The sequence below is a fragment of the Vulpes lagopus genome, chromosome 22 (genome assembly GCF_018345385.1).
Source record: "Vulpes lagopus strain Blue_001 chromosome 22, ASM1834538v1, whole genome shotgun sequence".
Lineage (NCBI taxonomy): Eukaryota > Metazoa > Chordata > Mammalia > Carnivora > Canidae > Vulpes > Vulpes lagopus.
In genome coordinates this window covers 30,904,613-30,924,889 of record NC_054845.1, presented here as the reverse complement: position 1 = coordinate 30,924,889, position 20,277 = coordinate 30,904,613, and the positions used below count along the sequence as shown (strand labels likewise).

The 20,277-nt window shown below is 51.7% G+C and overlaps 1 protein-coding gene across 1 annotated transcript in view; it reads right to left on the bottom strand.

The window, feature by feature from the left end:
- Positions 1–2,268: 2,268 nt before the first annotated feature.
- The window catches only part of DLGAP2 (DLG associated protein 2), a 355,333-nt gene continuing 337,324 nt past the window's right edge, over positions 2,269–20,277 (bottom strand). The window contains exons 12-14 of the mRNA XM_041737686.1: positions 12,342–12,433; positions 8,386–8,538; positions 2,269–4,904 (exon numbers count right to left, since the gene is read on the bottom strand). Of these exons, the coding sequence (XP_041593620.1) occupies positions 4,686–4,904; positions 8,386–8,538; positions 12,342–12,433 (464 nt within the window). The 3' untranslated portion in view covers positions 2,269–4,685. The remainder of the gene's footprint in view (positions 4,905–8,385; positions 8,539–12,341; positions 12,434–20,277) is intronic.

Genomic DNA, 20,277 nt, shown 5'->3' with positions numbered 1-20,277 from the left:
GGGAGGGAGACAAGGGACAGGAGAAACAGACGGGAAGCCTGGTCTGGCTGATGCACCACCAGGGGCCAGCGGGTCTGACCAGCGGCTAGAGATTCTGAGCTCACCATTCACTCCTGAAACGCTGTGCAGCCACTCTGTGTGCGGGGCACGTGGCAGGGCGTGTGCAAGGCACCTCTCCTCCAACATTCTTGGCTGCCCACACCTGATGGCGACCATCCGCACAGCACGGCGACCAAGGCGGGCCCTACGGCAAAGGCACCGGACCTGCCCGACCGCACGGTGAAGGCCACGGAGTGCTCCAGCCGCGTGGTGGACAGGGTTAGCACTCAGCAGCCCACCACATTCTTGATCTCTTCCACTTGTGGTTTTCTGATCTGTCTTCAGGTTCTGGAATCCCGTACTCAACCCAAACTTTCAAACAAGTGTAAAGAAATGTGCAGATAAAAACAAGAGAGAACCCTCAGGAAGTACCAAGGGGCTACGGATCGGAAACCATGGTCTACAACTACTGATGAGTACATTAAATTTGCAATAAAAAGAAAAAAAAATCAGTGCTCAAGCCTTGAGAAGAAAGCAGCACATGGGGACAGGTGGGATTTAACCATTTAGGCCTGATTCTGGGGGACTGGACTCGACGCTTGTCGGCAGCAGCGTTCCTTTTCAGAAGTGGGGGTCAAACGCCATACCTAGGTGCCCTCCCTCGCGGTCGTGCAGGCTGGACGGGCCTTGTTGCTACGTTTCTTGCTGCCGCCGCCGCCAAGAAACCAAAGCCCCGCGCTCACGCACAGCAGCCTGGCCCCTCCGTGCAGCCTGGGGACGCACGTGCTCCTCAGCTCACCCCAGGCACTGGACCGTCTGTCCACAAGGGCTCCTGGGAGCCAGGCTGCTGCTCTGCCCAGCAGAGGGTGGCTCAGCAGGAGCCGCGTCTCGCCTAGGATGCTCCGCGGGGTCCGAATCTCTGGGCCACACGAGGTCCGGCTTGACTGACTTTCTGGCGCAGACCGGGATCCCTGCTGGCCACCGGGAGGTCTGGTCCCAGCCAGGGAGCTGCTCTGACGGGCGCCCGCTGCGCGGTCCCCGTGGGCATCTTGACCAATGGCTGCAGTGCAACGACTTTCCAGAAAGCCCATCCTGCGGGTGGGGGTGGCCGTGCAGGTGGGCGAGCACACAGCGTGGGGGGTTTTGACCAGAGCGAAGGAGACTGTGCTCAGAAAGGTGAAACTCGAGGTGAGGCAAGCAGGGAGGCTGACGCAAGGCGGCGACGTTTGTGTGCTCTGCGCCGGTCCGCCCGCCTGCCCGCTGCAGGTCTGGCCACCTCCACAGGAGCCAGCAGGGCGAGTCCCTCTACTTTGCGGGTCACTGATTTTCTGGCTACGTGTATGTGTGGTGGTTGTTGTTTTAAAGAGGGACCCCGTATGTGATGTTTTCCTCTAATGATACGCTTTGCTATTTAACGTGAGACGTCTTTAGTGTTGATCCGGAGGTGAACACGCCAGCATTTCCTTTTAAACAAAAATGTGAATTTTTGGTATCATACAACAGTTCCACTCTTCATACACCATTCTAAGATGGTTCTATGAATTTGCTGAGAAAACATGGTAACAGCAGTTACCAGTCACAAGGCTTACGTTACACACAGCGATGACCGATGAGGACGCGTGAGATGAGATCGACTGAAAGTGCTCTTGTTAACAAGTGACATTCACCTTTTCTGGGTTCTGTGAAACTTCAGGATGCTGTTTATCATACCTGTGTTTTGGGCCTGAAGGTTAACGAAAGCCTTCAGCATGGGGTTGTCAACTGGCTGCTCTGAGCAAAATAATTTCCTATTTTTGGAAATTTGTCTGCGGTTTCGATGACTCTCCCAAGGAGGCAGCAACGTGAGCTTTGTTCATGGTGACGTCGTGCAGCAAGGGGCGTTTTCACTACCCACAGCCTCCTTCTATCAGAATTCCATCTGAACCGCGGTGAAATGGTCACACTGAAGCTCTGTAGCCGGCATCGGCTGGAAGTGCCCGAAATACATCCGCTTCACCGATTAACACAAGTATTATAAACAGTTTTATTTCTCTTTACACGTACAATATGTAAACATGGCTTATCGTCTGCATTTCGTGGTGGAATGTCACCTGCGTGAGAACTGAATATTGCACTTAGTCATGTAGCATGACAGGTAACACTGCAGCAGGCCCTGGCTGCACAGCCGTCACATGACCTTCTTTGGGACTCGGTGGACCAAACAGGGGTTTGTCCCCCCCGCGCCCCCCCCACCGTGCAAATCAATGGCTGCTGTCAAATTTAGTTGTACGTTAATTTGCTCATCTAGGGAGGGTTTAGGCTAAGACTTTTGGGGATCTTAAGATAAAAAATGAGTATACAAAACATAAAAAAAAAAAGCCAAATTCAGTGAGTATTTTCATTTAAGTGAGGATCAGAGAATATGAGATCTAGAATAATTCTTGTCTAATTTGATAAATTTTTGTTCTATGTTTTGTACAAGCTCAAGGAAATGGGATAAAATGCATCAGCTGCCGGTAGATACAGGGGTGTCAGCAGGCTGGCGAACGTGTATGCATTTTACATTTCCTCTTACTAGGGGTCTACATTGACTTGACTTTTCTGTGGTTATTTCTAAAGAGCATTTCATCTTAAATAATACATCATTTTTAAAGTCTAAAATGCCAGTACTTGCAAATACACTTGTTTTTGACATAGTAGAGTGACTATAAGAAGAAGCATCATCATTGTACACTACTCAGGATTTAGGTATTTATTTAGGTAGAAAAAAATGCTTTGAATACTCTGGGGAAATAGGGTTCATTTATAGAAGAATATTTCAGGGACTTTATTTTTTTTGCATTTTTCAAGGATATACATTCGTACTGATTTTTGCTTCCAAATATATTTTAAGGCTGTTTGGTAGGAGATACCAGATATGAGGCTCAATTTACAGGGTTTTGTTCTTAGGGAATTCTTAACTACTCAGCTTTAAAAAAGTAAAACTTTGAAGCTAAACATGCTTTACTATCCACTGTGCTCCAATGAACCCCATGCTTCGTGGAATGTGAGTATGAGGAAAAGGAGGACTGCAGGCTGAGCCGAACCCCGACGGGCGAGGGCCCCACCGCGGGCTCTCTAAGACGTGGTCGCCAGGCTGCAGCGGAGCGGGGGACATAAAGTGCGGGTCAAGCTGAGGGGAGAAAGTGCTACGGTAGGTGAGTCGGGGCTGCCCCGCCGTGCCGCACACCTGGCGCCCCGCGGGCCAGCTGGGCCTGTGTCAGGGGGACACACCCCTCTTCAGGTGCAGTCCTGCTCTCACCTTACGTTACAGTGAGGACTCCGAGTTTGGGACCGGAAGGAGAAATGTGACAGGCTCTTCCTCCAAGGACGTGTCTGAATGGGGACACATGGAGCATTGGAATGATAGTCACGGCGTCTGAATCTAATTGTACCAATGGAAAGCCTTTGCGTTCAAATCCTTTCTGCTTTTCTGCGGTGCCAGTCAGAATCCCGAAGACTAATTTCTTAAAGTCCACAGCTGGAAATCACCGTATGTGACTTTTTTTTTTTTGTCATGTCTAAAACAGGCAAGAAGTATATTCTTGACTTTAGCAATACTGCATAGGACAAAAGAATTCTGGAAAAATACAAATGTAAACTACATTTCTTCTTTACCATTTAAACTGAGATATACTTACCACTCACATTCGTATTTCTTAAACTTTTTTTTACAACATCACAACTGTCATTTGAAACAAGCAAACATTTTTTTAAGGGTACCCTGGAAAGTCAACTGATAGAGCAGTTTGAGAATATATATATACATCTATAAAAAAAATCACATGTCCATAAATGGGGACACTAAAGACGAGACTTGCGTGATAGAAGTTACAAAGGAAGAAGACAAACAATGACGCTTGCATCAGAATGAGGGCCATGCTTTTTCTTTTCAGACTCCTGCTGCAGGACACCCAGCCTTCCGTGAGGCTTGGATCTCTTTGCAGATGTCACTCCCTCGTGTAAATGAACATTCGGCTTATGTTTTTGATTGTGTAGATGCTGTGCTGGGTAGTTTCAATGGGTTCAGACATGGCTCCCCCGGGGTTTCTGGAGAACCGGGTGGCAGGGAGCTGGGTGGCTGGAGAGATGGCTTCTCATCCCCATAAACTTGGCACAAGGACCCCGGCGAGGGGTCCGCTGGATTAGGAGAGAAGCGCCCCCGGGGTGGGGCGGGTTTGTCTTCCCGCCCTTCGGGCCTCAGCATCTTCCTCCACGGTGTGTGCAGGGAGTCTGAGATGCGCCCACGGGTTGCTATTTGTTATTCTTGCCTCTGGTTATCACACGATTTATAAAAATATAAATAACAAACTGTAAGTCGGGGTCCATCTCGAGAGGGGGTTCTCGTGACCCCCCGAGGACAGAGTGGATCGGGTGGGTGGCCCCGCGCCTCACCGTCGCGGTCGCAGCGGACTGGCAGTCAGACGGCCCCGCGATGAGGAGGAAGCAGCGGGTGTTCGGGCTGCGAGCGCGGCAGACGGACCAAAGCCTTCCAGAGCGTTCGTGGTACGGGGACACCGCGGGGCGCGTTCGGCGGAGACACGAGACGAGAATGACCATGTTGGGGAGAAACTGTACAAGTGTTTCCTTACAAAGCAAAAGGGGGAAGAGGGAGGGCCGCCCCGACCCTAGAGGCGCGTCTGGGCCTCGGGGATGTAGATCTCGATGCTGTCTGCGCGCTCCGAGGCCGAATTCTGGCGGAACGAGGCCGCCCTCTTGGCAGCCAGGAGCCGCCTCCGGGCTTCTTGCCGCTGTCTGTCCGGCAGGTCCAGAGACTTTTCTCTCGTGATGGGAAATTTCCCTTTGGGAGGCTTCTTTGGTATTGGAGGGGGAACCTTTCTTTCTTCCTGGAAAGCATCACAAGTCAAAATCGGGGAGGTCAGGGGAGGTCAGCACCAGCCCGGGAGCCTGGTACCGCATGGGGTGACCGCACGCGGCCAGATGCCACCCAGGTGCCCGTGCCTGCCCACCCTGCGTCCTTGCCCGTGACCTTGCTGCCTGCCGGGGGCATGCTGCCCATGACCCCTTCACCTCCTTCAGCGGCGGGGACATGGGTCTGGTCTTTTTTTTTAAAGGTGGGATCAAAGAATCTCATATGTTCAAATTGAGGAGTTGTCTGCATAAAGCACTGCCTTTTATTTATTTATTTTTTAAAGATTTCATTTCTTTACTCATGATAGACACAGACAGAGAGAGAGAGGCAGAGACACAGGTAGAGGGAGAAGCAGGCTCCCTGCAGGGATCCTGACATGGGACTCGATCCCAGGTCTCCAGGATCATGCCCTGGGCTGCAGGCGGTGCTAAACCACTGAGCCACTCGGGCTTTACACGTAAGGAGCTAAATCCAGCACCAGAACACTGTCTCCTCATTCCTGATTTATTTTATGTGGCCAGATAACTGTCTCTGCCATCTGAGCACTGGCAAATGCTCACTATTTCAAGGCCTCCAGTGTCCCAGGTACTTTGGAAGATGCCAGTTGACAACCCTGTCACATGCTACAGTCTTTTTTAACAGACTCAGGATTCTAAGGACCTTCATGAAGACCATCTTACGTGAGGGAACCATTGGCCAAATTCCCTATTATGGCCCTAAAACCCCTTGACATTAACTAGATAGATGATAGATAGATAGATAGATAGATAGATAGATAGATAGATAGATACATGATAGACAGATAATAGATGATAGAGTTCTCAGCTTGGTAAATAGATGCAAATAATTACTTCTGATCTTTAGCTCATGCTCTTTTTTTTTTTTTTTAAGATTTTATTTATTTTATTTGAGAGACAGCATGAGCAGGGGGAAGTAGAGGGGGAAGCAGACAACCCTCTGAGCAGGGAGCACAACCGGGGCCTCGGGTCCCAGGACCCCAGAGTCACGACCTGAGCCGAAGGCCGACTGAGCCACTCAGGTGCCCCTTGGATGACGTTCTTAAATAAGTTGAGAAAACAGGTATGTGCCTTTTCTAGAAAGCTCCATTCCATAGTTCTGCAGCAGATGCAATATGCGGTGCTTGTTATTGTTCTGGAGGAAAGTCTGTGTCCCAAACCGCACTGCATTATTTACGTGTGTCCTTCCCAGCAGAGGGTGACCGAGCCGTACATAGCTGATCACCCTCTCCCAGGAAAGGGTGCCCAGCATAAGGCCCAGAACCCCTTCCTTTTCTAAGCAGATATTTAGTTTTTGGGGGAACCCCCACCCCGTGTCTTTCTCCCTTCAGCCTCTGCAAAAACCCAAATGGGCCAGACACGCTGGGACGTTGTGGAGAAGGTACAGCTTGCCATGCAGGGTGGACATGGACGGCAGGAACTCCCTGTGCTGCAATGTTGGATTTGGTAGGAAGATTGTTCTGGTGTTTGACACTTTATTCCCACGGCTTATTTTAAAATGACTTGGACCACAAAAAAAAAAAAAAAGGGGTCAGGGGGTCATCTGGATGGCTCAGTCAGTTGAGTGTCTGACTTTAGATTTGGCCTCAGGTTATGATATCAGGGTTATGGGATCCAGCCCTGTTTGGGCTCCTCCCTCATAGGATGTGGAGTCCGCTTGGGATTCAGTCTTTTTCTCTCCATTCGCCCCTCTCCCCACTCCTTCCCTCCCTCTCCCTCTTAAAAAAACAAATTATAAAAACTAAAATGACGTGGACCAGCAGGAATGACTCCTTCCTGACTCTTGGACAGGCATCTATGACGATGGAGTAATTGGTTTGTTAAAACTTTCAGCTCTTTCAGAACTTAGTTCTTGTGCTAAGCATATGACTGTATCTACCTACTTCTTTTCACTTGGTAGCCTCTGAAGTATGGGGCTGCAGGAGACACACATGAGTAATTCTTGTGGGAGTCTCCTATTTCTTTCTTTTTTTATTTTTTATTTTTTAAAAGATTTTATTTATTCATGATGAGAGAGAGAGAGAGAGAGAGAGAGAGAGAGAGAGAGAGAGGCAAAGAACATGCAGAGGGAGAAGCAGGCCCCATGCAGGGAGCCCGATGTGGGACTCGATACCGGGTCTCCAGGATCACGCCCTGGGCTGAAGGTGGTGTTAAACCGCTGCGCCACCCAGGGATCCCCATGAGTCTCCTGTTTCAAGGGGCTCTCAGCCTCCAGGTGTCCATCCCGTGGTTGGAGAGGGTCGACCAGGTGGCCCTGCAGATCTACAGCGAGCAGGGGTCGGGAAACACAGGGCACGAGGCCTCCATGTGAAAGAGCCACTCATCGTCTGCACTGGGGTGTGTGTACCCTCAGCAGGAGGCTGTCTTTAGGTAAAGGACCATGGCTTAGGTAGAAGGGCTTGTATTAGTTGTCAGAAAACTAGAAGTGATTATTGCAAATCTTTAGTTTAGTGAGTTCTATTTTTAGTATTTTATTAGAATAACACTTTCATTGGCAGTCTTTACTTTTGATCCCCTTCACTTCAAACCCAAACCATAAATAGGACTTGCTTATGTACCACTGATGGTTTGCTGACAGCCTATGGCTCCCTAGTCCCCTTTGCCCCGCTGTGTAAGAGGGGATCTGTCAGTCGTCTGCAGTGGCATCTACGGCATCGAGCCCAGACGTCCACCAGGATGGTTGGCGGCACCTTGTGGGGAACAGTGATGATGATGGCGATGGCTTCTGCTCTAATTATCCACATAACAGTTCTCCACCAAAGACTAACCCCACTGCCCCAAAGCATGTTGGGTTAATTTCATCATTTTATTTTGATAACGTCTACCTAGAAAATCAGATTATGATTACTTAGATTGTCTTTAAAATGTGTTAGGAAATCAATGTGTTTATTGCTGAATCAGATCTGCCTATTAGCCCTACTAAAGATGATATCTGCGGGATATCGCAGGATCCTAATTAGTGGAAACTTCTAGCCTATTTAAGAGACAAAGCCAAGAGATCTATAGGAAGTTTACATTATCAAGCCGTTCAGTAAAGCTCAAAACGCCTTGTCTGCAACTGGAGATAAGCAACTAAAAAGTTTATCTACATCGGAAGCAGTCTTGGGACCAGATCTCAACCTTTCCCTGTGGAAATCATCTTAGTTTAATCCAACTAAAGGTATGATGACAATTCAGAGGGTTCCCCTACGGGAAATGAGGCTGCAGATCTGCATGTGATGTTTCGCTTGTGTCCGAGAGATACAGCGAGGAAACAAGTGCTATTTGCTGCACCTGCGGTGACGGCCCTTCCACCACTGTACACACGTGCATGATGACTGTTTGATCCTGTACCACTAACCTAAGGCCAGGACGCACATCCCAGTGGAGCAGCACTTCCCTGCTGGGAGGGAGCAGGGACCAGGCTGTGGCGAGGAGCTCCCGCGGGGGCAGACTTACCTGTCTTTCCGGAGACTCTATGATCTTCCAGGCATTGAGCTTCAGCTGCTGCAGCTCATCGAACTTCATGCTGACGTCCTCGATGGAAAGCTGTAGCATGTCCCAGTAGCCTGCCAGGTCCTGGGACGTGGGTCTCGGCATGGCACTGGGGTCCTGCGAACACACAAGCACGACTCAGAGCCTGCTCTTTCCTGCACGTGCCTTTCAAGGAGTCGGATTAGGGAGAAGCCCGGCTAATAGGAGTTCTGGTGCCAATATTCGGGGGGACCCACACAGATCCAGTACCAGTTTATACAAGCATTTGCTGACATACTTCACACCCATAAATATGAAAAGCCAACATGCTGCGTGAGCCCAACTCACACAGCGAGACTACTCTGCATAAAACTCTAATAGTGGCCACACGTCACCGGACATTCCCCCAAGCCCACAGAATGCACGACACCAAGAGTGACCCTGATGTAAAGCATGGACTCCGGGTGACCACGACGTGTCCACAAAGGTTCGTTGATTCTAAGTAAAGCACCTTCTGCTGGGGATGCTCGTAGTGCTCTGGGGGCGGGGGGCAGAGGCAACGGGAAATCTCGCTACCATCTGCTCGGTTGCGCTGGGAACTAAACTGCTCTAAAACAATAAAACCTATTAAAGAAGATCCATGTAGTATATTCACTCATTTCGTTTTGAAAATGCTTTCATAGCCTTGAGGACGGTGTGAATATCAAAGTTTCCCAGCGCTGGGCAGTTCCTGAAGCAGTGGGGCAGCTGTGCTCTCTGCCTCCCTGGGCGATCGTTCTGCAGACCGGTGGCCGGACAGGCACAGTGTCTGGTGGCGGTGGCGAGGTTCTGTTTCTCTTTGCTCTCTGACAGATCTTGGCGCTAATTCCAATGGCCAGGGACACTCTACAAATGCACCGTGTGTTTACTTTGCTCCCACGCAGAGTCAAAGGTACACAAGGAATTCATGGACAAGTCCCCGCACGCACAGGGGACACCGCTGGGCCACAAGCCGGCAGCTGGGTGTGTTCATAATTTCTGTGCATGGTCTGCATTTAAAGTTGGGTAGTTTTCCAAGATTGGAGGCACCTGTCCAGCCCTTTCCCACACCACCTGAGGCTGGCAAGCAACCGCGGCCCAGCGGCGCCTCCGTGCCCTAGGCAGGAGTCACCCTCTACCCGCCTGGAGGCACGTGGGGCTGAGACCCCTGGGTTAAGTGTAAAATGTGCAATTTTCAGCTTACTGGTAGGTTATTCACAGTAGGCACAATGTCCTCTACCTGAGTCTTGGTCCCTCGGGGCGGCTGGAGGGGACCCCACAAAGGGCGGCTTGCGGACAAACGTGTGCTACTCTGCTGGAGGCTGGGCACCCCGGATCAGGTCCCAGCATGGATGTGATCTGTGGAGATCCTTGTCCAGGCGGCCGATTTCTGGCTGTGTCCTCACGTGGAGGGAGGGGCTGTGGGTGCTGTGGAGTCTCTTTCATAAAGACACTGACCCCATTCGTGGTGGCTGCACCCCAAGGCCTCATCACCACCCAAAGTCAGCACCTCCTAATGCCATCGCACTGGGGGGCAGTGTCTCACACGTGAATTTGGGGGGCACATTCAGTCCATAGCACATCAGACTGATGGCATTTGTCCCCATCCTGCTGTGTGGACTGGCAGGCAGCCTGTGCAGGTGAGGGCGGGAGGGAGGAGAGCTGCTGCCCCCGCTGCCGCATCCAGCTGGCTCGTCCGTGGAAGCCCGGGGGGGGGCATCGGCGTCCACAGGGTGACTGGCAGTGGGCTTTCGGGTCCAGCTAGGCTTCCGGGAACAGGTGCTCGCTGGGCCAGGGTGCCCTACCCTGCAGGCAGCACAGTCCACCGGGCGCGGGCTCTTCCCCTCCTGTGAGCCTGAGCTCAGCCTCGGCTCGTGAAGAAAACCAGGACAAACCTGTTGCTGCAGGGCCACGGTCTGGTCGGGACAGAGCAAGACCCAGGATGCACCCCGCGGCCTTCGGGGAGGCGGTGGGCACCAGGAGGCTTCTCCCACGGAGTCTCTAAGGGCTTGTTGTGTTCCTTTCTCCTGGAAGACTTCCCAGACACAACGAACCTTCTTTCTTGCTGTGGGTTTGGTGGGGAGACGCCTGAATGTGGCTGAAGGAAGCAGCGGGGGGCGCCCTGCGATCTCCGGGGTCAGGGTGCCGGGCTCTGGTCATGTCTTCAAAGAGAAGAGCTAAAGAAGCTTTCCTGGCGAGCTGCAGCCTCCACGGACAGGAGCCTTCACCTGCCTGGGGCGGCCGGGCACAGCCAGGATCTGCCTCCGTGCACGCCCTCTACTCTCTTCTGGGGGAGCTGCTTGCCTCTGTGTCCACTGGAATTCGGGGCCATGAAATGTTCATCAGCCTGTTTCTAGTTGTCAGCAGTGTGCACGCCTTCCTCCTCCTCCAGCAAAGCGACACGGTGCTCTTTCCCCATGAGAGTCACGTCACCGAGAGTTCACGCGGCTCGTTTCCCGCCATCAGAGGTCCCCGTGACACGGACTCTGGGGCTCCCGTGTTCTGGGCCATCGTCCTCAGAAGGGTTGGGAAGCCTGGCCCGGGGCACACACAGGGTCACGGAGGTCTGAAGGGACTCTGGGGGGGATGCTGCGCGGCTGGTCAGGGAGCCCCTGGATGCCTACGGCTCGAGGGCAGGTCTTCTCGGCCTTGTCCTCATAATGCGATGGATCACCCCTACATCCTTGCCTTGATACATGTCTTTACTGCATGTCGGGTGCTTTAGGTAATGAGTTCCTGAAGACAGTAACTACCTGTGCTTACCCGACTCAGTGTAGCTCGGTACAGAGCTACGTAAAGGCCTAAATCCATTCCCTCAAAGACAGTGATCGAACAGACACGGAGGCGGCGGCGGGGACGTGCTTGCTGAACACGGCGAGCGGGCGCTCCGCAGCTGCATGTTCCTTCCAAGGGATGCCAAACCTTCCCGTTCCCCTTTCCTAAATGTTGTTTATGATTTCATGTCACAGCAGACACAGGGGTCACTTTATACACTTTGTGATGAAATTCAATGGGGTTAACTGGAAAATATTAGAGAAAACGTACTTTTTAACAATCCTAATTAAAAGGGATGAATTGGCAGCTCTCATGGGCTTTGCTCCCTTTGATGTGTAAGAACATTCTGTAAATTCACGTCTCCTTGCAAATTAAAACAGCAAAACAAGACAAAGTGAAATCACCGAGCGCCATCACTACCACGATGCACAGACCTACTTGTATTTTAATGAAATGTTTGCTCTGAAAGAAATCAATCGACCTCCGAAATAGCCTATATAGGAATGTGAATACTGCTCAGTTATTTCTACAAATGACATTAAATTGATATTTTCTTTAAAGAAACGTGTGTACGCGTGTGTGTGGGGGGGTCTCTTTCATGAAGACGCAGCAAGTACGTATACATAAGCGTATTTTTTTTTTTTTTTACGTAAGTGTATCTAAACATACACGTGGTTTTTCTTTTTCTTTGACGTTCAGGACGATCAGAGCCAAGTTTAACGCCAACTGAGTTACCTATTCCTGGTATATGCATTTCACTCCTGGCAATGAAATATGAAGCCCTGATCGTTCTACGATCCCTTCTGACTCTCTTTGCCGCTGTGAATGTGCTGCTTTGGGCCATGTCATGTCGCGGTCTCCGTCGGTGACATCTGCCCCACGGCTCTTCCTGTCCTGCCTCCCTCCAGAGGCTCCCAGGCAGGTGGACACGGCAGCCGGAGGTGCCCCAGGGCTCGGGGGGCCGTCTCCCGTGCCACCTGCTCCCTCTCCCCCGGCACTGCCTCGCCGTGGCCTCTTCACCACCCTGAACCCCAACCCGGGCAGCGCCTTGCCCTCGTCCCTGGTCCGCAAAATCCCAGGTAATGTTCTCAGACCCGAGCGGAGAGAGTGGACACTAGGGAGCCGAGGTCCCCCGAGGATTTGCTCACCATGTTCTGTTGGCACAGCCAGTAAAACTGCTGGAACTTCTGGGACATCAGAAGCTGCGCGCTCCCCACAGCACTCCTGATTTTACCAAGAACTGCAGACAAAACAAAACAAAAAACAGGTTTAAAACTGGGTCCATGGAAAACGAAAAGCAAGAGCGTCACACGAAAGGAGTAAAGTGCAAAAAGCATGAGTTACTCTCCCCCTTTCCTGAAGATGAAAACCTTGAATCTACTGTGCTGGGCATGTCCCCTGACTGAAGTCTGTTCCCGTCTGTCTCATGTCTGATTCTTGAGGGAAATCCAAAGCTGTCCACGCAGTAGCAGCTGTTGGGCTACTGCTCGTCAGTGTTAAGACGAATGGAGTCTGGAAGATGGTCTATACCGCAGGAGGCTTCTCCTGTTTGGGGCACTGAGGTGGGGAACTCACTGAGGTGAGTGCCCCAAACAGGAGATGCTGCTCAGATGAGCCAGACGATACGGCACAGGCAGGAATAAAAAAGACATTAAGTACCGCTTGCTTCTTATGGGCTCCATGAATGAAGATGTTAACTCCTAACTTCTAGAAAACCACATTGATCTTGGCTACCTCCCTGGACGCTAGTGAGTAACCTGCTAGGGTGAGCGCGCCTCACCCGGGAGGGCAGGGGCTGCGCAGGGACAGGCCGCAGGTGCGTGGGACCCATCCGCTCCCACCCGCGGCTCCTGCGGCAGCGGCGGTCACCGGTCACTGCCATGGGCCCACTCGCCAGCCCATCCAGCACGGACGTCGGTGGGGACGACGTCCTCCCACGCCTGGGAGCCCGCTGCCACGGGCGACAAGTCTCCACATGACTTCTAAGTTGTAGGACTTTAATCCAACAGCACTTTTCAATACAAATCAGTAATACAGTTTTGTCAGCGGACAGGACTGCAGAAGCGTAGGGATGAGCATCTCTGCAAGCCAAGCCGTGTGCGTGGGGCCCGGGGGCTGCTGCTGTCCCGGCGCCTCCACGCCTGCCACCTGTCCCCGCTCTCGCGCCGGCCCGGCCGCCGGTGGCGCCATCGTGACTTGGGAAATAGAAGCTTTGGAAGGTCCCGGCTCGTGTGACTCTCAGGCGCCTCGGAATCCGCAGGGACCCCCTCCTGCCGCTGCGCCCCGAGCCCGTTCACCCCGCCTGTGGCCGGGCATGCCCCCCGCCACCCAGAGCCACGGCAGCTGGGCCAGCAGGTCACCGAGGCCCTTGGCCGCCGGCCGCCGGCGGAGCAGAGGCAAGAAGCACCGCGCTCCCGTGCTCACGGGGCCACCCGTGTCGGACACGTCTGGACTCCAGGTTCATCTGAGGAGGGCGGACCAGAGCTCGTGTCCCGGCGGCTCGTCTGGAGGCCCGTCCCGTCCTGTCCTGGTCCCTCAGGAGTGCCCGGGATGCCCGTGCCGGCCCGGAGGGCGCATTCGGCCGCCGAAGCCTGGGCTCCGCCGCCCCTCGGCCCGCACGATCCCCAGACCCGAGTGATGTTACCAGGCGGCCTCCAAGCCCAGGACCCATGAGGCTCACTCGCTGTGCCCAGGCTGCTGGGCCTTTGCCTCGGCCTTGCTCTGGAGGAGCCTCAGAGGCCACGGGGCCCACGGCCTCAGGATCCGAGGGATGAGATGCTAGGAGGCTGCAGGACCGGAGGCCCCGAAATAACCCGTGGGCGCGCCCAAGCCACGTGGTGACCTACCGGGGCCTCTGAGGCTCCTCCAGAGCAAGGGCAGTGGGGCGAGCACAGCATCTGTTCCCTGAAAGGGGAGCATCTGGCATCATGTGCAACATGTTCGCAAAATGATTGTCTGCAGGACAGGACATTGGACTTAAATGCTTCTTAATTTAATTTCTTTTATTTTCTTGTCTATCAGGAACTCAGATTGCTATTCCCTGGGGTTTTATTATTAACATTTTCACACATACAGAAGATCTGAAAGAAAAGTGTCCACATCACTTAGAATCAGCAATTAACAGTTTGCCACGTGTGCTTGTTTATTTGCCTGAACCATTTGAAAATAAGCTGTAGCCAGTCCATCACCTGCCGTCATCCCGTGCAGCCATCCAGTCCTTGTCATTCCTAAGGAGCAAATAATTCTCTCGTGTATCTAATTCTGCACTGCTTCTAGAATATTAAAAAGGACTTTAGCACATGTGACTTTTAATAAAAGTGAATACGTTGGATGACATTGTGGCATCCTTTCAGGCTTAAAAAATATCTTCATGCATCTTGATACCCAGGCCTGGGTGTGTTCTGCACATCCATTTCAAGAAGGGCTTTCCCCGCTGAAACCCACCTCCTGGATCTGATTTCCCAGAAGGGAGTGGTGGCCAGGACCCCAGGACAAGGCTGTGCAGGGGGAGGGGAGGGCCTGGGGCTCAGGACTGAGTGTGCCCTGAGGACAGAGGGGGGGCAGGTGCTGGAACAGAGAGAGGGCAGGTGCAGGGATGGGGGGGGGAAGGTGCAGGGATGGAGGGGGCAGGTGCAGGGATGGAGGGGGGCAGGTGCAGGGATGGAGGGGGGGCAGGCACAGGGATGGGGGGACAGGTGCAGGGATGGGGGGACAGGTGCAGGGATGGAGGGGGACAGATGCTGGGATGGAGGGGGCAGGTGCAGGGATGGAGGGAGCAGGTGCAGGGATTGAGGGGGCAGGTGCAGGGATGGAGGGGGCAGGCAGGTGCAGGGATTGAGGGAGCAGGTGCAGGGATGGAGGGGGCAGGTGCAGAGATAGAGAGGGGAAAGGTGTATGGATGGAGTGGAGGCAGGTGCAGGGATGGAGGTGGGAAAGGTGCAGGGATGGAGGGGGGGCAGGCGCAGGGATGGGGTGGGCAGGCGCAGGGAGGATGGTGGCGGAGCAGAGCCAGAGCATCTCCTCAGAGCGGGGAAAGCACTTTATCCTCCACTCACATGTTGATCCCCCAAATGGAACACGTTTCTCTAGCTCTGGTCTCACTGCTGCCCAGTGGAGGAATTATCTTTGTTTCAAAATGCTGAATTTCCACTGTAACCTGGGAGACCGATGGAAGACTTAAAGGGAGTTGGTCCGGTCGGGCCATCGCTGCAGGAATACACAGAAGGGACGGATAAATGTTCTCCTCTGCACTGACAATGTTTCCCTAAATGGGAATTAGAATTCAATCAGTTTTATGCAATTTGAAGTTTCGCCCCCTAATTTTCATATTCTTCTTAAAATGTAGTTCAACAGCCGTATTCTTACAAAGTACTTCGATTTAATCTTTGACACATCATGGGCAATACCCTGGTTTTGATTTAATGTAGTGAAGAGTTGTTATAAAGGGTGTAAATTGATTATTGCTCGGGAGAGACAATGAACGTCGAAGAGCAGCTTGCTAAGGGGGGTCCACAGCTCCAGTGCAAGCTCCTTCCCGTAATTGCCAAGATTTTGAAGTGAAAAATTCAATTTATTCTTTTCCACTATACTTCCCTAATGTCATAGTTTAGACACTTTCTTTCAAGAGCTGCAGATAAGGGCTAACGCTCACCAGAATGCAAATTTACGAAGAACCTGATACAATGCTTGCCTTTGACGAGCAAAGAAATTTGATTAACTCACTTGCTTTTTATTTTTCACGCACCTTCTACAATTCCCAATTCTTTCTAAATTCCTTATGAAATGCCAGGATGTTTACACCATTCTTTCAGAATCTGAAGTTGATTTTTGTGGAATTCACAGAGTCTGAAATGATCATCGAATATTTACTTCCTTTCTGATCTGTTGGTTCCTCTGCGGCTGACTGTGCAGCAGGCGTGGGAAGATCGCTGCTCCACCGACGACCCCCTTCACGGTCTCAGGCGTTACCATTCTCATGTTTATCGAGCGCGTGTTTCTGTGTCTGCTCCCGTTTCACGTGGCTGTTTGTTGCCTGGCACGGGCGGGCCACGCCCATAGGCACCTGCCCATCAGAAGGGGGGGGGTGGCGGCTGTCCCCCGTGCCCTACGCTTGGCAGGTCCCCCATGTGCACGTGGCATCCGCTCTGCTCAGGGCGGTCTCCGTTATATTTGCTTCTTCACAGTTCGTCATCTTCTCTGCTGATGCGGGACGTCCAGGCAAACTGCAAATACAGGGCAGCTTCTCTCCGGCCCATTGCCTCCCCATCCCCCTGAGTTCAGGTCGCCCTGAGCCATCTGTGCCTCTTCCCTGCGCCCGCTGCACAGTCTATGACCTGGGTGTCGCTCCCTCCAGAAGTCACGGCTGGGAGTGGTAAAGAGGGGCCCTGAGGTGAAGGAAGCACTAGAGACCCCGGTCCCCGCAGCCTTGGGGTCTGTGGTTCTACACATCCGACCAGGTGGGGTCAGGTTATTAGGTCCTTTGGGCACGAGAATCTGCCAACACCTGTCCAACGACCCCACTGCCGAGTACCTCACATGGTTCGTGTCTCTGTGGACCTACTGAAGGAAAACTTCGTGGCTTTGGGACCATTGCTTTTATCTCAGAAAAATGCCCTATTTGTTTTGTTTTACTTTATGCCATTTACCCATCGGGTTTAACATAACTAATAGAAAAATCCCCAAGTGTCAGTATAACAATGGTTTATAATCCTTCCAGAATGGATCTTTCAATAACCCAACAATAGGAAGCCTGCATGAACAGGCCTTAACTTAAACCAGTATTTATTGGGGCTCATGAGAGTTTTTATTAACTGTAGAAGGTTGAATGGGTCTAACTTCATTCAATCGGTTCAGTAAGCTGTGATTATAAAATTATAATTTTGAGAATAAATTATTTTATATGATGGAAATTTCAATATTTGGACCTCAGAGTTCTAGTTTAACAAGCCATTTAACTTAATCTTTAGTCTTTAAAGGGGCCATCACCAATAAACCTATATCTGTTCTTACAATTAGTGCAAGAATCAGAGGTTATGTTACTTTTTAAAAATTATTAGGAAAACATTGAAACTTGATTAATATCCTGCTAGTTTTAATGCAAAGCATGCAGAAGGGATATAATAAATGTTATGTCATTTCTGTCCACAAAAAGATCAAGACATCCAGGCAACTTCAGGAAAGAAATCAATAAAATCAGAAAAAGTATCAATTGGATCCATTCTGTTTTCTGCAGCCAAGTCCTCCAGCAATGTGATCATATTAGTTACTAAATAGTACTGGGAAAGCCGCCCACCAAACAATATCATTAGCTGGTATCTGCACAGCCGGGAGGACACAGGATACTCCCAGCCCCTAAGTGAGGGCAACCAGAGGCCTGGGAAGATTTCAGGTGCTGAGCAGGAGCGTGAGCATCCTTGCTTACGAGGACTGTCCATGCTTCCACCCTCCCTTCCCTCCCATGTCTCCACTGCAGAGCACTTCAGGCCAGACACCATCGGGGGATAATAAATGCACCTGATACTGTCACTGCATTCAAGGAGCCGAAGGTCTCTGATGACGGCGAGGGGCAGAGCTTTGGAGAGACACCGCGGCTGTCCCGTCCTCCGAGGAGCGCACGTCCCCAGGCATGGAGGTGCCTCAGCAAAGGGGCTCCTTCCCACAGGCAGGTAGACGCACTGTCTGTGCCAAGTGAAGTCTCGAGACGGCAGCTCCCGTCGGTGGGCTTCTTTCCAACACCCTCCCCTTTCGGCTCTTCTGCTGCTCAGCTGAGTCCAGCTCCCCAGGAGGCCCAGCACATGCCACCTTCTTACTACCTTCCCCGTGGAAAGCATTTCACACCTGCGAGTTTCCAGAGCTCCATTCTGCATGTCTCCCACCACACGTGATGTGTTCTGCTTGCTATAAATAGTCCTGTCCTGGTCCCACTGCTCTTGGTCACTGCAATCCGTGTCTGCACTGCTGGTCACTCCCCGCCAGCCTATGGTCTATGCGGCAGTGGCAGGCTGACGGCCTGTATCAGTAAATAACTGTTGAATGTTTACATTAATGCAAGAATCCAAGAAGACCCCAAAGTTTAAAAAAAAGGTGTTTAAGGAATTGCAGCTGACAGGCAGCAGGAGGTCACTTTCTGCTATAGCTGGCTGAAGAAGAACGTGCTCTCCAGACGTCTCACGTCAGGGCAACTGAAATCTAAATACTGTATTTCCTGAGGGGATGGAATCTTGGGGCTGATCTGGGTCACTGCAGGCCACCAGTGAGTTCCGTACACGGTACTTTTACGCACCATCCCCAGAGCATTTCTGAGTGCCCCTGGGACAAGGCAGTCACCACCTAGCATGATGAGGCTTCAGCGCCAAAGCCTTTAGATCTTTGGTGTTTAGTCTGAAAAGCAGTTTGCCCCCTTCCCCCTCTTAGTTTCCAGTGGCGATGACCTACGTCTACATTTTATCAGCTCTGGGATTCTCTCTGGAAACTAAATGGGTGTCCCCCCAGCTACGGGGGTCAGTGGAGCACATGGCCGAACCTGGGACTCAACATTCCTAAAACAGCAGAAGAAGGTAGTCCACAGACCACAGGTGGGAAGGAAGCATGCAGGGAGCGGGTTTCCAGTAATTTAGTAACTTCGGGCAGCATTGACAGGAGTTGGCCCTGACCTGGCCTCTCAACTCCATCCCGCACTGTGGGATCTGGGGCAAGATATTAACCTCCTTAGGCCTGGGCCTCCTTATCTTTAGGATGGCGACGTGCTCTCTGCGCACCGCACCACGGTGAGCACTGAACGAGAGCAAAGAACTTCACATAAAATTTGGCAGGGGATTTGAGCTCAGTACGCGCTGGCTCAGAGATCTCTTCTTCTAAAACAATATCCTTGGGAAACATGAAGGACATCCTACGTACGGAAAACCGTGATCCTGCGCTGTGTCACCTTCCAAACACAGCAGCGGCTGGCGTCTCCAGCTGTCGCGCACACAAAGGGAGACCAGCACTTCTCGGATGTGTCCTCAATGGTGTGAACTCAAATGATGACAGGATCAAATTGATCGATGCCTTATGGAGCTGAGCCCTGACATTTCCGAGCCTTCCTCCTACCTCCTCCTCGACCGTGTTCTCTGTGAAGCCACAGGAAGGGGGAGCTCATCCCGAGCGCCCCCCAGCCCACCCCCCGCAGGTCTGCACCCGCCGACCCTGGGGCACGGCCGGGGCTGACCGCCTAACCCTGATTTCGCATCACCTTAGGTAATTTAGTTTTTCTGTGTTTTGTCTTTGTGATAAAAGTTATAATCCCTGTGACCATTAAAACGATTTTGCCAGTCTGAAACGCATACTGACAAGTGAGAAAACGCTGCAGGAAACGGGTGATTTTTAAATATCAGAACGGTGAGTCACCACCCCACTAAATGTACCCTAAACAGATAATAAATTTGGACAAATGTATGTGGACAGTCTGAGACACCCATCGGCCACAGCCCACTGGGGAGCAGGTTCAAATGCTTCGCCACGGCAATGCCCCCTCCAAACCACTCAGGGTCTAATATCTACCCAGGAAACAACGTGTGGAATTTGATGATTGAGAGAAATGTGGGGAAAGATAATTAGTAATTTAAAGGCAATCTCTCTCTTCATAGGTTAGCACCGTAAGTCCTAACAGCTAGAGAGCAACACACCAATTAGTTTCCTAGCTTTACGGATCCTGCAGCCTTTTACTCCGCAAGCTATGTCAAGCTCATGTAAACTCATCTCTGTGTTTCCATTTGTAGGATGACTGACACGTTGTTCTATCACAGCAGCCACCTCGACACATACTGTCAGGGCACAATTCCCAAGGATGTCACCTATCCTCTTGAAATGGAGAATTTAGGGGCATCTTGGGGGCTCAGTGGTTGAGCGTCTGCCTTTGGCTCAGGGCGTGACCCCGGGGTCCCAGGATCAAGTCCCGCATTGGGCTCCCTGCATGGAGCCTGCTTCTCCCTCTACCTGTGTCTCTGCCTCTCTCTGGTTCTCTCATGAATAAATAGATGAAATCTTAAAAAAAAAAAAAAAAGAAATGGAGAATTCATAGCAACCTAGCAAATATACAAAGGAATT